The 17,412-nt window shown below is 32.6% G+C and overlaps 1 protein-coding gene and 1 long non-coding RNA gene across 3 annotated transcripts; one reads left to right on the top strand and one right to left on the bottom strand.

The window, feature by feature from the left end:
• Positions 1 to 10,250: 10,250 nt before the first annotated feature.
• On the top strand, positions 10,251 to 13,549 carry LOC142540865 (TORTIFOLIA1-like protein 3). Of its 2 annotated transcripts, none has more exons than XR_012819171.1 (4): positions 10,251 to 11,259; positions 11,356 to 11,464; positions 11,998 to 12,595; positions 12,909 to 13,032. XR_012819171.1 is itself a non-coding variant. In XM_075647292.1 (4 exons), exons 1-4 carry the CDS (start codon positions 10,450 to 10,452, stop codon positions 13,227 to 13,229), a joined length of 1,746 nt encoding a protein of 581 aa, XP_075503407.1. In that variant the 5' UTR covers positions 10,260 to 10,449; the 3' UTR covers positions 13,230 to 13,549. The 2 variants fall into 2 exon arrangements, 1 of the variants encoding a protein (XP_075503407.1); XM_075647292.1 differs by having other exon boundaries at positions 10,260 to 11,259; positions 11,998 to 12,503; positions 12,909 to 13,549.
• Positions 13,550 to 13,952: 403 nt separating this feature from the next.
• On the bottom strand, positions 13,953 to 17,396 carry LOC142540866 (uncharacterized). Its single transcript, XR_012819172.1, has 2 exons — positions 17,209 to 17,396; positions 13,953 to 14,249 (listed from the first exon to the last, which is right to left on the bottom strand). It is a non-coding gene; the product is annotated as an uncharacterized LOC142540866 (long non-coding RNA).
• Between the last annotated feature and the right edge of the window lie 16 nt (positions 17,397 to 17,412).

A 17,412-nucleotide genomic window follows, 5' to 3' on the forward strand; every position in this document is an offset into this window, starting at 1 on the left:
CCACCTTGATGAAAAAAAATGAAGAAGATGCAAGAAGTTAGTCCAAATACAATTCAAATTGTCGGTTATCAACCCCTAGATGTCGACATCCCAAAACTGTGTTTATGAATAGCACACATAATGTTCAGAACACTAGAAGTAATCACATTCATTTGATTAATGAATCCATGAATGGTTTTAACACATTCCAAATTTTAATGAAATAAATTATATTAAATCTCGTGCACGAGCCTATGCAACACATTCCCTAGTCCCTACCCTGTATAATGTTTGCAATCTAAAATAACGATTATCAAACAAAGATATTTGTCTAGTTTTTGTATATACTGTATCGAACATTTTCATATCATATGGTAATCATGTGGAATTATCACACATTCTAAGTCAAAAATTAAGGCTACGTCAAGTGAACATAATATAGACACCGACTCCAAGAACAAAAAGAAGAAGATAGAAATTTTTTAATTTACTCGAAGATATGTAAACTTATCAAAAAGATATCATTCAATTGTATCACTAAAAAGTGTGTGATATATATTTATGGAAGAACTTAATACCATCGAATAGATTGTTCATATATCTCTATATCCAATATGGTACAGCATAACATATTGAAGAAAATTTATGCACTTTATTTCTACATCTCCTTATCTCTTTACCAAACACCATACAGCATAATCAATCTGAGAGTTAGATCGATTCTCCTAAGCTTCAAAACCACATTTCTATACAAATATATTAAGGTGTTAAAAAACAGCCTAAGAGTTAAACACGCAAAAAGAGACCCAATATACTAGTTCACTAAACAAGGACTCTTCCTAACACCTAATCGTTATGCTACAAGACCGGATCAGTGGAAATGACATGCCAGCTCTGTCCAGTGTTTCCTCTCCTTTAATGGGGTTGAAGCGATACTGCTTCCTGCAGCCTGGACAACGCCCATCTTCCTACAAGACCGGATCAATGTAAATGACATGCCAGCTCTGTCCAGTGTTTCCTCTCCTTTAATGGGGTTGAAGCGATACTGCTTCCTGCAGCCTGGACAACGCCCATCTTCCTCAAGAATTCTCTTGTGACAAACAAGGCAGTGCATGAATCCATATGAATATCGAAGAAAGCTCGAGTATGTGCAGTATAAATCCTCATAGCATATTGGACATGATGTGGGAACTGGCACAACTTTCTTGGGGTCCCAAGCAGACACTCCTCGGAATATGTGTTACCCAAAATGCTTAAATCGAAAATATGAAGGCCACGGGTAAAGAACAGTGAATAACAGCAATCTCGTGTAAGTAAAGACAAAACACCAAATGAAATAAATATACTATTGAAAGTATAAAAATCGTGTACATAAAGAACAACAAGAAACAGTAAATCAAACCGAAGACCGTAACAAGTACAGTTTCCTTAAAACAGATTTGTTCTCTCTGATACGTGCTTCGAGGATTAAGCCGAACGACTGTTTCCCATTATACAACGGGCAGACCTGTAGCACAAATCACCACACTGACGAACAAAATCAGTACCTGAACTTCACCAACAGATCACGCGGGAACCACAAGCGCTTGCGCGAGATATAAGCAGGAGAAAGAACGTAGGAACGGGGACAGTGTGGATGTTTTTGGTGTGTTTTCGAGCTTAGCACATCCTCTATTTATATAGACGGATTGCATCCATAAGAAAGGCCAAAGGTTGTTATCAATAGACAGACATATAAAGCACAAACAGCCAAAAAGATGGAGCACCAACAGTCAGACATATGGAAGGCCTCACAGGGCATGTGGAAGGACTCTTCTGGAAAAACAAAAAAAAAAAGGTGGCATAGCCTAACTAGGCGATTTTTGCCTTGATTGGTACACCATTCGACGCATCCAAATCGCGCTCGTACACTTGCACACAATTCAAGCATTTTCCAGTGCAAATCGGGCCCTTGATTTGCACCCCTGCGAAGAGGCTCTTATATATATATATATTTATATATATAATCCAACAATATGTTCCTGTCTGAGTTTAACAGGTAACTATACTGCTTAGACAGATTGGGAAGGATTTTAAAGGTGAAAAGCATAATATCAATGTTCTCCATGCCCGGCATTTTACTGGAGCACTCTGCACAGCCATGCCTGCATTTTCTGGATTTTAATTTGAAACATAAGCCCGTGATGATGACTGGTTTGACGGGCCTAACTGAGAATCGGATTGAGTGGCATTTCCGTGCTTCTCTGGAGAAGATGAAGTATGCCCCGAGTGGCATTTACCAGCACGTCCATTTAAGGCCTCCTCACACTCACCACCCTTGAACTCCATTGAAAGCGTTATGATTACAGGGAAAAAACTTCAACACAAACAACAACAAAAATAAAGTCTGATAAAAACATGAAAATCTTGCATGCAATTACATGGTTCTCAGGCAATCAAAAATAAATTGGTTTTAGACATACACAACCACATAGATGCAAACGCGCGTATTATAAGTAGAGCAGTGGCTTTCACAATATAGAGCAGGATTTTTCACAAACCTTGAGACCATCTCCAGTCATGGCACCAAGTTGGTGCCACACCATTGTGGTGCCATAATTTTTCACTCCAATCCAGCTGCGCCACAATTTTTTTTAGTTTTTAATTTGATTAATTTAATATAAGTGTTTAATATTTAATTAATTAATATTTTTTTGAAATTTTAATTATAGAATTTTTAATATTCTGATTAGAAATTAATTAAGTGTAAAAATAAAAAATAAAAAAAAAACGTGTTTATGGGAACAATATAGTAATTCGAATATTTAATATTGTATTTTTGTTGTATTATTAATTTAATATCAAATGAACGTGTTTTTTTCAATGATATTTTGATTTTATTAAAATATAGTTTGTATTAAATAATTGTACGTAAATCAAATAATTATTTTGTTAATATGAAATAATTAATTCAAATTTTAATATATAAATTAAAATATTTAAATATATAAATTATAATATTTAATTATCATTATATTATCAAATTATAAATAATTAACGTAAAACAGAAATATTAATATTGAAAAAAAAGAATATTTTTGGAATATTCTATTGTAGTGTAAAATGTAGTGCAATGTGGTTGGAGATGATTTTAGTGTAACATCAATGTAGTGCAGAATGTAGTGCAGTAGATTGAAGATGGCCCTGAGAAAGCCGCTGCTGACGAGGAGCATCAAGCTTCCACTGCTTCAATTTTGGGGAACGGTTCACCTAGGGTAAGAAGAATATAAAAACCCGACAAGAAAGCAGATTTCGAACAACTAGCTGTCAGATTTTATTTTAAAAATAAATTGTTAAAATAATTGAATAAACTTATTTTAAAAAACTTCATTTTTTTTATATTCTAAGATCTTTTTATTGGTATAATATTATGAGTATTGTAAGTAGTTAATTTAAATTGCTTATAAGTTTTACCTCATATAAATCTTACATCTTGTAAGTTGTTTTAGAAACTTATGATCTGTGGAGTAGGTCTCTTTTGAAACAATCTCACGAATATTTATCTGTGAAATGGGTCAACCATACCGATAGTCACAATAAAAAGTAATATTTTTTCATAGATGACCCAAATAAGATATATATCACAAAATACGACCTGTGAGACCGTTTCAAACAAATTTTTGTCTAATATGTGAGGTCTTATTTCAAAAATAAGTTGGTAAAATATTTGAAATATTAAAATAAGATTTTTTTTTAAAAAATAGTTAGTATCTAACTTTTTTAAAACATCTTACATGTTATCAAACAACTTATTTTGATTTGACATTTTATATGCAATTTATATATTTTTTTTCAAACAAATTATGAAATGAAAAGCTTTGTCAAACATTCTCAAGACTATCATTGAACAAATACTTTAAAATGTTTTTAATATTTTATAAGTTAAAAAAACTCAGTGTTTGAATAAGATATTTGTAAAAAAAAAATTGAAAAATATTTTCACAAAATATAGTTTTTAAAAAACAATTAAAATATATTCTTTAATGTTTTTAGAATTACAAAACATCATTTCAACTTTTAAAAAGTTTTTATATGATATTTTTTTCAATTACATATCTATTCTTAAAACTACATTTTATAATTTTTTTTGTAAAAAAAAATATTATAAAAACGTTTTATAAGTGTATCTCCAAACATGGCCTAAAACTCCCTTAAACTAACAAAAATCAGCAACTAAATCACAAATTATGCTAAAACTAAACCAATTTCTTTTTCACAAACATTAAAATTAACACCTTGATTCGAACATCGATTTTGTTTTTTTTTTTAAAAAAAATTATACATTTTAAACCAAGATTAGGGTAATACTGATATTTGAAAAATAGTCACAGTAAGAGACAAGTTAATTAGCATAGTAGTAGATTTTTAGTACAATACTATAGATCAAATCGATTTAGCTCGGGTTTTTTTAATTATACATTTTAAAAAACTCGAAAGTAACTCTTTATAAAATCAACTGTATAAACACGTAACAATTGTTATATATAAATTGCAGAAAACTTTCATTAATCACCAACGGAAATAAGATTCCTCCGGAGAAAAGGTATGGGGCCTCTCATTTGCCAAATATTGTGCTTTCACCGGAGAAGAAACCCAAACATTTGGGTTTTATTTTTCCAATTTTATTGGATTTTTCTTAAAAAAATTATTCACAATTCAACCAATTTAAATAATTGATGGATCCGTCCCTAGTCTAGCGCTTTATTAACATTCTCGTGGAAAAAAACACTAAAATTACAAAACAAATTACTAAGATCCACACTCAATTTTGACAATATATAAGACTAAATTACAAAGCGACAAATGTATAGTTTAAAATTATAATTTTCGCTAATTATATTCCACGCACAGTATATAATTTTGCCATTACATGTTACTCGTATGCCACCACAAACAGTTATACGTAAACACTGAAATTTCATCATCTCAAGATATGTCTCAAAATTCATACTATTTTACTAGTGTTTACGTATGATCTTGTCTTTGTCGCACATTATAAAATGTTATAGATCGTGATAACGTTGTAAGACAAATATTTTAAATCTTACAACGATTCAAACGTCATGTTTCGATTACTCTTTCAACAAAGACAATCAATGCACCAAACATTCCAGTTCATAAGCCAATAATTTGTTGTTCTCAAAAGCAATTAGCATTTTTCACTAGTTAACTTCCAACTCAAATATTATGATCCAAGAACTCAAGATTTACCCCACTTCAACCCCCAAGAATCCTTTGATATAGGTCCCATTCCACGCAACTCCACTTATGATCATGGAATGTTTAAATTATCATGTTTTTAGATATAAAAACTGCATGTTTCCAATCAACATACTAGAACACCATTTGCAACTAGATATCTGAATAAGGAGTAGGTCTCTTGTGAGATGGTCTCACGAATCTTTATCTGTGAAACTCTACCGATATTCACAATAAAAAGTAATACTCTTAGCATAAAAAGTAATACTTTTTTCATGGATAACCCAAATAAGATACATGTATCACAAAATACGACCTGTAAAACCGTCTCACATAAGTTTTTACCCTGAATAAGGTGCAACTGTAAATGTAAAAGGCTTAGGACATGGTATATATATCTTTAATCGCAAAACCTTATGTGAGACGGCCTCACGTGTCAATTTTGTAAGACGAATATTCTATTTGAGTCCCCGATAAAAAAATTATTTTTTATGTCAAAAATATTACTTTTTATTGTAAATACGAACATAGTTGACCCGTCTCACGAATAAAGATATTTGAGACCCTCTTACAAAAGAACTAATCATATTTAATTTGTCCTATGTGATAAATTTATACACACTCAAAACTTAGGAAATCTGGATAGGTGACACTTCAACTTAGACATGGACCCGTTGCATTGGATATGGATAATGACTCTCCACCAAGTATCTAATATGTGTTTCATGGACTAAGTACATGTATCAATATTTATAAAGATAACTCCAATTTCTATACGTAGACGATATCTTGGATTCGAAACTCAATTATAACAACTAACATTTCTAGCACAAAAAATTCCAATTTACAACTCTCGTCTAAATTAAATCAATATGTAAAAAAAAATTACATTGATCTAACTCGAGGGGATAATTAGGAGAAAATGTGTTTGACTATAGTATAATTTTAGCTTTTTGGGTCTACAGATTCTGTATATACTAATTCACTTCTGAAATATTATATAAAAGTATATATTATTATTAATTAAATTATTGTAAACTACAAAATGCATTTATTTCTGTTTAAACAAAAAAAAATCATTTATTTATTTTTTTAAAAAAACAAAAACAAAATGCATTTAATATTTCCCGCGTCCCAATAAATTGTCGTGGCACCTCAACTACTGCATGATGTACCACCTTCCCAAAATTACTCATATTAAAACTCATTAATTTTTTTATATCATAATAATTATATATTTTTAAGATTAAAAAGTTTGGCTATAAATTTTAACTTTTTATTTATTACGTTACATTAAGCCGAACTTTATTTTAATTTTCAGCCATAATTATTTATTAATTAGTAGAGGTTAGGATGCAATAATTGCTCATATTAGTTGATTGATCGAAACGTGGTGTTTGAGTTGTTATATGATTTAAAAGATTTGAGTTGCACTATTATCGTCAACTATAATTTTAATTAAAATGACATGCATTTGGTTCAACTCTTAATAAGAGGAAAAAAAAAAACAATTATCATAAATTATAATCCGATTTTTTTTAAAATTTTTGTGACTCATATTTTATTATTGTGAGTTAATCTCACTTTGAAAGAAGTTCAATTTAAATAAAGTTAAAGAGTCATTTTCTATAAAGAAAATTACATGAAAAAATGTATGGGTTCAGCTAATTGAACTATGTATATTGATGGATATTTATTATAAAATACATATTAAATATAGTACTTTAACTAATATATATATATATATATATATATATATATATATATATATATATATTGCATGTAAAAAAATAAAATTTATTGTTGAAACTCATAAAATACGAAATTATTAATTACCATCAGATTAAAACTCCCAAATTATTAGCATGTGGCATGTTCAATAGTATTTTCTTCATTTAATAAGATGGACATGTGCAATAATAGTTTTGGAAATTATTGTGTTAGGTGAAGCCAAATTTTTTGTATGTTTTTTTTTAATAAATTATTATAATAATATTTTATTAATTTGTTGTTTTATCAAAAGTTATAACTGATGATAATTATATAACTATAATATTTTAAATCGTATGACGATACAAACATCACGTCTCACTCGCTGTAGATAAAAAAAGTAACTCTAGAGCAAGAAACGAACATTTGTTCCTAGTAAGACCAGACCTAATCTATACTCAATGGTGATGTCAATATTGAACTCAAAACTTAATATTTAGCAATCAATTTTGGCAATTCTCACCAAACTATCCTAATAAGAATGACCAAAAATAATTTATCGGATAATAGTAACCTAAAATCGTTGATTAGGCGCATAAAAATTTTAACAGTACTACTAATTAAGTAGAGGAATGGAATAATTGAGATAATTAATGGAATATTTTTGCTTGATTAACTAGCAAACAACGCCTTAATGATCGTGAAAAGGTTATAACGCAAGAAGAAAAAGTAGGCATCAATGATGGAGACCATTGAAAGGAAGAAGATGGTGGAGTTTATTGGAAGAAATAATAATAATAATAATAATAATAATAATAATAATAATATACTAAATTATATATTTCACTTAAACTAACCACATGTATCTTGACCTTTTGATGTCAAATATTTCAACACACAAATGTATATATATATTATTTAAAAAGAGCATGTCTCTGGTGAGAATCCGTGAGACGAATCGACTCAATACATATATACTGTGAAAATTAATATTTTGACTTAAAAAATAATATTTTTTTATGATTTGGGTCAGATCGGATATCCTTCTCACAAAATTAAACTGTGAGACGGTCCGGTCTCATAATAGTTTTTTTTTTAAAAAAAGTAAAAATTTGATTTAAAGTAATAGTTATTGATATAATTCTTTTACTACACATGCAAGAAAGGACAATAGGATTTAAATGAATTTATGCTTGATAATTAAGTGAAAGAGAGAGATAACTTAATTCCTAAAAAGTAATGTAAGATTTGATTCGATAAAATGATTTAGAATAATTTATATTTATAGTTCTTTTCATGTTTTTTGTTGTAAAAATTGTATGGAAAATTTTGGCCATGTATTGAAATTAAATTACGAACATTGGTTATTTTAAAGGGTTCTGCTCCCTTGATAATGGAAATGGACAGGTGTACCTTATTCACAAATTATTTTAGCTTTCGGCAAACGAGATAATTTTGGGAGCCGTGTGTCACGGTCAGATGTATTTTATGAAAAATATTATTTTTATATTATTAAATGTATCAAAATTATTAATCAATGACGTCTCATAAGAGTCCTATGATTTTATTATTATTATTATTATTATTATCAAAAATAAATATAACATCCATCTCCGCCTAATTCTTTTATAATTTTATTTATAAGAAAATTTTTAATATAGATTTAATTCCCTTTTATTCTCTCTTCCAATTCAATTTAACGCAGAGTCCTTTATATTTTATTTAATCGTTGATATTTTTTCTTTTTAGAATTAAAAATAACTATTAAAGGAACTTTTGTCCATTTATAACATAATATAAAGTCAAAGTAAAATGAATTTAATAATTCTTAAAGGTATACATAATATTTCCAACAAAATGAGAATTATTTAAAATGAAGTGAAAAAATATCTTTCCGAATTCCTTTAAATTAGAAATGGAAATTAAATTATATTGGAATATTATTTTCAATTTGCTTTTTCAAATTGCTTATGGCTATGGATACAATAATATATTTCGACTCTGAGAGGCAGAAAGAACATTTTATATAAGGCAAACACTTGTGTGAGACGGTTTCACGGGTCGTATTTTGTGAGACGAATCTCTTATTTGGGTCATCCATGAAAAAATATTACTTTTTATGCTAAGAGTATTACTTTTTATTGTGAATATCGATAGGGTTGACCCGTCTCACAGATAAAGATTCATGAGACCGTTTAACAAGAGACCTACTCTTTATATAAAACTAATTTCACCATAAATAAAATAAAAATATGTTCCAAAAAATTTCGGTTATATATACGGACAGTGTAATAAATTTTATCATTTTTCGCTCACTTGTTTTCCGCTGCATTGGAGCGTTACGCACATTAAATTCTTGATATTTGGACCACTTTATAGGCCCGATACATCGACAATCCTACATTTTTACCTCGTTTTGAAATATAATAATATTTCACACAAGTATCATATCATAAAAAAGCCAAAAATTCAATATTCACGCCTTTGTGAACGTTCAAATTGGTAGAGACCTCGAGTAGATGAACATTTGATCAAATGTCACGAGTTCGATCTCCTATCATTATCAACATTTTGTTCGAATGAACTTGTCATATAAAATTTGTTAAGTTGATTTACCTAGTTAGCGTATCTACTGTATTAGCCCAATGTTATGTATGCATAGGTAACTTATATATAAGTAGCCATCAACGTTATTGTATTATGTGATTACCTAACTTGACTTTTGATCGAGTAAAGCTATAAAATTGCCTGTTTGATCATGAGTATGTAGTTATTTTAACCGAATAAAGTAAATCTCACAATGTCTCTTATTATATTATTTTATTTAATACAGTTATATATCCCCTCCAATGATGGCCACCTATTTCTCATTTCAATAATCCATCTATCTTTAGACCTTAATTACATATTTGATATAAATAATTACTTATATATACACATACATATATATATATATATATATATATATATAATGAATAATCTAACAGAAAAAAAACATTCAACATCTATTCTATTTTATTTAAGTTGAGGACATGATAGTAACTACCTAGAAAAGACACCAACTTTTTCTTCCAACTTTAACCTTATATGATACTAATATTACATTTTTGTTTTTTATTTTAAATTTTAACACACTTTTATTTTTTATTTCAACAATTTAAATATCAATTTAGTCTCTCCATAATTTATCAAATTTCACTTTAGTCCATCGATAATGATAAAAAAGACTGTATACACATGTATCGCTTTGCAAAATGACTAGTATACATAATAAACAAACAATAAAAAGAAAAAGAAAAGAAAAGAGGGGGAAAAAATTGATGACCATCTAACGACGCCGTTTATACACGTAGTAACCACCTTAATTTGTATATATATAAGTTGAAGAAATGTAGTGGCCTAAACTCCATTACAGCTATATGGGCTCATTAAGATCCACGACCGCCGTAATGCAGCCGGTTATCCCGCAGGCTCCGCCACCTCAATCTTGAATTCCCTTTGCATTCACCTTTTTCTTCAAATATGTCGGATTCTAAGTCCAAGAAAGCTCAGTTACGGGACCTCAAGCACCGCGTGCTCTCCGAGCTGCACAAACTCGCCGACCGGGACACGCATTCATCCGCCGCGTTGGAGCTGGAATCCATCGCCAAAACCCTTTCCGCTGACGCTCTCCCGTCGTTCGTCTCCTCCATCTCCGCCACGGACTCAGCGGACAAGTCCCTTGTTCGCCGCCAGTGCCTTCGTCTGGTTTCCATTCTTTCCGAGCACCACGGTGACTCCCTCTCCCCATACCTCTCCAAACTCCTCTCCTCCATCGTTCGACGTCTACGCGACCCTGACTCCTCAATCCGATCCTCCTGCGTTGCTGCCACTCTCTCCATCTCCTCCAACCTCACCAACCCACCATTTACTTCGATAACCAAGCCTTTTATCGAATCCCTCTTCGTTGAACAGGATTTGAACGCCCAAAACGGCGCAGCATTATGCTTGGCTGCTGTAATGGAGGGATCTAGAAACATAGACATAGCGAGCTTGAGAAAATTGTTGCCCAGGCTTGAGAAATTGGCGAAATGCGAAAGTTTTAAAGCGAAAGCCGCCTTACTAACGTTGATTGGTGGCATCGTGGGAGTGGAGGGAGTGCTCAGAAATTGTGGGAGCAATGCGATCAAGAATTTAGTTGCATGTTTGATGGAGTTTCTCAGCAGTGACGAATGGGCCGCGAGAAAGGCTGCTGCCGAGGCGTTGATGAAGGTGACGAGGGTAGAGAAAAACACATTGTCCGAGGAAAAAACTTCATGCTTGAAGACTTTTGAGGCTAAGAGATTTGACAAGGTTTGATCTTGAAATTGGGTGGATTGAATTGGAGACATCTTATTGTATCTAACAACCCGTGTTTTCTTGATTTGTTCGTGCGTCACATTTGACCAGGTGAAGTCGGTGAGGGAGACGATGAATCAGATGATCGAGGCTTGGAAGGAGATACCGGATCCGTGTGGTGCGGTTTCGCCACAACCCGAATCAGGGTCATCTTTCAAAGGTAGTGGCAATCGTCATTTCTCTTTCATGGTTGATGGTGCTGTAAAGTCACTGATGTAAATTGCCCTATATCTTGCTGATTCTTTCGTTTTCATGCTTGAATTTTCAAAATACATGTGAAATAAGTTTTATTTAAGATAAAAATTAATTCGATTATGATATTGTTTGCGTGCTATAGACTTTGTTTCAGCCATTGTCCGCTTGATTTTGTCTTCGTGGTTTTTTTTTTTGTATCTTCATATAAATGGTGGCCACAGTTTGGTTGAAACTGTGGATGGTCCTCACTCATCTATCCATGTTTGAGTGGGGTGTGAAATTCTTGATTGTTTAGTGTTGGTTGTTGGACTGATTCTTATTATAGATTTTCCCTTTATTCTGTCCTTTTGATTCATTCATTTGGATTATAATACGATGAATTCCATTATTGGCCTAGCATCTCTTTAATTCATTTTGGCCCACAGTTGCTTTTGTGACTGTCAAGTATTACACATTAGTTAACATTGTTTTTTAATGTTCCTTTTGCTTTGGGTACAGAAAAGGGTAGTACCGAACATTATCCGCCCGGCTCCAAAACTAATATGAGCTCCATCACTCGAGCAAAATCACGAAGCCCTCTTCAGTATCCTGTCGGTAGGACCAGTTTTTCTGATAATTCCCCTGCCCGGAAGAGTTCTTGCAAGAGTACTGAAAACAAAGTGGTTCCAGTATTGTTCCGGAAGCTGGATCTCAAAAAACTCTCAAATTCGAATTCAAAAAACACTTGGGATAAAGTTGAAAAGGATTTGGAGTTAATAGACGAGGTAGAACGTTCTGCAAGTTCGGAAATTAAATGTGCTCGCATCGATGACATGTATGATAAGCAGCTCTGCGTCTCTAAAAGTGGTGGTGAAGTTGTTCCATGTGGCGATGCTAGTGTTCTAACGAGCAATGAAACAGGAGATCTCTTTCCAAAGAGGAGAGAAAGTGAGGAGCTATCTTTAATAAGGAAGCAACTTGTTCAGATTGAAACTCAGCAATCCCATTTACTGGACCTTCTCCAGGTATAGACAGATACCTTCTACATGTACTAGGATTCAACTACATGCTACATGATGGTTGCCGAATCGACTCTTGAAATGCACTCACATTACAGGTTGAACACAATTTCTTGTTTTTTGGGTAGTCAGCCTTCCTCAATGTTGGATTTTTTCCTGCAAGATTCATATTTTTCGTAACTTACTTCCTTTTTTATCATTCAAACATCCGCCATCGTTAACTGTGTGACAGCATCTGTGATTCAACAATCAAATATATCTTTTGTACTAACATCTAGTTACGCACTTAGAGCTAAATGAAGCTTTACATAATTGCTGTGATCTATTCGATTCCCGTTGAGTGCTTAGTACACTTTCATACTGTGAGCCATTATACAGACTTATTTTTTTGGTTTTGTTTTCCAAATCCAGAGATTAATGGGGAGCTCGCCGAATTTTATGCATTCTCTGGAGGCACGTATCCGTGGTTTAGAACTGGCACTGGATGAATTTTCATTTGATTTAGCTGCACCAACAAGAAGAATGACGCGAAATAGTGCTGCTGGAACCATGCTTTGCAACTTACCTGGTACAGAATTCTTCCGCTCAAAACTATGGAGAAAAACAGGTTGTCTTTCAACTACCGTATCGCCTACGTCCCCCGAGGGGTTTATGAAAAGCTCTAGATATCAACTCCGAGGAGGACGTGGGCTCATTATGAACCCTTTGGCCGAAATCCCTACGGGCTCGTAGTGTATTTTAGAAGTTTCCACATGTGGAGTTGTAAATAATGTTGCCATTTGATATTGTGAAGGACATATGGCAGCAATTCTTTTTTCGTCAGCCAATACTTAGTCAAAGCCAAATCAATATCTCTAAAGAAATTGATGTCAGAAAAGGGAAGAAATTTGGGCAAGAGTATTCGTAGGACAAGGTTGGCTACTCTCTGCAGCTTGGTGTGTATACTAAAGAGCAGATGCACCTGTTTGCTTTCTTTTCTTTTGTTTTTTTAATGTATTGAGATTTCATATCCATTCTTCGTTTTTTTTTAAAATGACTTATTCCCAACTTTACTCCAACGCCACTCGAACCCATCCTAAGATGTGATTTCGCATGCTTGTATGATGAAAATGACATCTAACCTTCGATGAATGTTTTTGTTTAAGAAGATTGATGACGGACCACCAAAAATTTGATTGATTTACAAAGGGTGATGAAAGAATGATGAAACACCTAAGTCCTAACAACATTCAATGCAATTTTTCTGATAAATACACGCAAACATCGGTCGATTGTTATTCTCAGTCTTGTAAATGAAAAATTAAAGAGAACCAATATCTACACAGTATAGCAAAAGACAAAAGATAGGCCCATCTGTAGATAAGTATATCAAAAGACAAAAAGTAGTAGACTGAAATCGACAGAGCCGTATAATTTACCTCGAGAACCTCTAATTACTCAAACAGCCACCAAAAATATATCAAATAGTATCCTAAATTTTCATTCAATTGTCGTGTGAACATGAAAACCCTTCATTCAAAAACAACTCAAATCAAGTAGTCCAGCATCACGCCATTTCAACATTAATAATCAAACTTAAATGTTAACTATATCTGCTCCAACTTAATGTAACATATATAAACCTGGACCAGCTAGCTGCGGTATTTTTGGTTCATCGAGTTGCAAGAGCATTATCACAAAATTTCAGCCCGTGAAAAATGAACAATTCAGTACTCAGGCCTTTTGATCCGTCAACCCCTCTTGGTCAGCCTTCTGCAAAATAATTCAATAACACACAACCAAAGTTAAATATCACGAGGAAGATAGTGAATGTGTAAGTAAAAGAAAACATGAACAATGAAGAGTAGCTAGTGATCTTAAATTGATTATATCCAACTGAGGGATGCGTTTTTGTGATACAACTTTCAACCAATGGCAGAAAACTAGTTGTACACAAAAACATGATAAATGCGCAATTCTAAATACATGTTTAAAGCCAACTCTTGGAAAGGGAAAAAGAAAATGTTAGTGTCATCACCAGTGATGATTCTAACAGAGAATGTCAAATAAGAAAAACATTAAATAAGATTTTTGAAAGTATGACAAAACTTATTCGCAACAAGATTGACACAATTTAATTTGCTTGTCAACCCTTCAGGTTTCATCAACAAGATCATATACACTTAATTCAATGCTATAAATACTATGATTATGCATAACTCAATCAACTTACACAATACATACATAAATGCGAGAAAGTAAAGCATCATCCCTGTCTCAATTATATTGATACATAGTGTCTTTATGACAGCTATCAATTTTACAAATGTATATCAAATTATTGGGTCCACACAGATGACAGTTAGGAAAAAAATGCACTTTGGTTAACAGACCAAAGTAAATCATGCCTCAAAGCACATTACAGTTATAACAAACAAGGTAGGCACTCCCGAAGTGATCATCTCTAAGGTAACAGCCTCTAACTATAAATCCTCGATAATTTTCAGATGAAATTTCAGATCGAAGCGTACAAATGAGATTAACTAAGATGCGTGTTGACGCATACTAGTTCCTACTAAATTTTAACTTCACTAACTTTCAAGTTCATGGAAAGAAGAAATTCATTTCTTACACAGATATTCTTAAAGTTTGTTGGCCACTAACAATGACAACTTGGTTAATTGAATTATCACTTTTACACCTTACCAAGGAGCTGCTTATTGAGTTATTTGGAAACTCTATATCCCATCACTCACTCTCCATCAATTCAACCCGCATGGTTACTTTAAGGAACTTAAGAGCGTTAGCCACAGTAATAATATCGTGAACTAAAAAACCGCAGTCATTTGGGGTGTAAGAACAAATTTAGGGGCACACTTCCTCTACGTAATGCTCAATAAACAAATGAAAAAACAGGAAATTGTTCGTGCTCAGGATACCATCAGTAAGAAGCTTCAAATTACAGCAACAATCAGTAAACTTCTGCAAGCATTAACAAATTTTACGATTCTGCTATTATGACAATTATATAAATGTAGATGCCAAAATATCAATGCCACTTTGAGCTACACTAAAATAAAGAATTTTTTCACAACTATCTCAGGAAGCCTAAAATTTAAGGTGAACGGCTCATTAACTCAAAATACGATTTGTGAGCCACAAGGATGGATGTCCATCAAAGCCAGTGGGGGCAATTACATCCACAGGCATCTTTAGTTACACCATGCACGGTAAGCTATGTAGTACGGATACTCCTACTTTTTTTTAATAAAAATATCGGACACGGATATGACACGCCGAACACGTATATCGGCGTGTCAGATACGGCAAAATCCACATCATTAACTTTTAGTAGGTTTGATCAGTCGAATACGTTTTAACACGGCTAAGTTACACCATATACACAGAGGAGATACGCTTTCTGGATACGTTTCGGCAAAACAAATTGATTTTTTTTGTTTTTTCTTCTTAAATCACTCATCTAAAGTTGTACATTGTGTATGTATATATATATATATGTGTGTGTGTGTGTGTGTGTATATATATATACAATTTTTAATTTTTTATACTAAATTTATATAAATAAATATATATTTATACATAATATTTATATATATTTTAATAATTGTCGTATCCTAACCGTATTGTCTTATATTTTCGAAATTTGTCATGTATTCGATAAGATACCCGTACTCATATCCATGCAACATAAGACGGTGAGCCTAAATAGTCTTGAATGAAATCATGTTAATTTTGTATAATAGCCCCCTCAGAACATTATTTAAAAAACCACTTTTACGATGCATCTCAAGAAACCTATTTTTCATGGTATTTGATAAGCCCTCAGGGTTATGTTTTCGAGAAGAATGCTAATATTACATTAGGATAATGGATTCTACTGAAAAAATCGAGAATAACATTGTCTCTATGTTGCTATAGATTAAACATACAAAAAAATTGCAGAACGTATGCACATCAAAATATTTGCAAATCGCAGCTCCATGGCTCCACATATATTGAACTACATTTCAAAGTATTGAAATTGAGAGAGTATTCTTAAAATGTAACAAAAATCATTTTCCCCCTATTACTTTTTGTCTATTTCTTCTGTTGGCATATTATCATGTACAAAAACAAAGCACAAAGAAAACAGTTTCGTTTTTCTGTTAGAAAAGAAAATATGTATGGAAAAGGCTTATCATTTTTGTCATATAGTAATATTTTCCTTTTCAATTTTCTCAACAAAGTATGAGATCAGAGCACAACATCACTGCCACCTCTCGATAGCGCCATGGGCCCATGGCACCGCCACAGTCCACAGGAACCCTCAGGGCATATTTCACTCCCACTGAATCAATTTCTGGATCCTTTCTTAATGAGCAATCAACTTCTTCAACAGTGCATCAGACAAAAAACATGGAAGCCTTAGTATTCACACAAAGATCAACATCTCCATATATCTCTTCCTTTCTCATTCATAAATTTCCAATTAAAAAACCCCAGCTATTTATTATCCCCCATGAATTCAATTCACATGCATATCCCTCTAACTGAATTTTAGTTTTAAAAGAAGTATGCAATATTGCTACCGTCAGGAATTCCTCAATAACGTGAAAAACATCACAGAGTAGTTGCCTGCCTTTCAATCTAATGATAATAAGAAGACGATAAATTATCCAATTTCACAATTAGAAAAATAAAGCAAAACAACTAAAGTCCCGAGGTTTAATACCGATTGGGCGGAATGCCAGGCTAGACCACGGTAAACGTTGACAGAGAAAGTAGCAGCTAGATAAATGGAGGCGATGCCGAGCCCCGCCGTGAAGGCCTTGAATGTCCAGTCCCCTATTGTGCTCGCCCTCGCCATTTAAGCGATTCCTCTTCCTCTGCAACTCTCCAGGATATATAGTCTACTAATTTCATTTTTCACTTAACT

This window comes from Primulina tabacum, chromosome 3, assembly GCF_025594145.1.
Source record: "Primulina tabacum isolate GXHZ01 chromosome 3, ASM2559414v2, whole genome shotgun sequence".
In the NCBI taxonomy this organism is placed as follows: domain Eukaryota; kingdom Viridiplantae; phylum Streptophyta; class Magnoliopsida; order Lamiales; family Gesneriaceae; genus Primulina; species Primulina tabacum.

What these genes read in the sequence shown, in the direction of transcription:
- LOC142540865 (XM_075647292.1), top strand. Translation starts at nt 10,450, where the DNA reads ATGTCGGATTCTAAGTCCAAGAAAGCTCAGTTACGGGACCTCAAGCAC. An exon ending in AGGCTAAGAGATTTGACAAG is followed by an intron (nt 11,260 to 11,355) that starts GTTTGATCTTGA and finishes ACATTTGACCAG; the next exon opens with GTGAAGTCGGTGAGGGAGAC. An exon ending in ATTTACTGGACCTTCTCCAG is followed by an intron (nt 12,504 to 12,908) that starts GTATAGACAGAT and finishes TTCCAAATCCAG; the next exon opens with AGATTAATGGGGAGCTCGCC.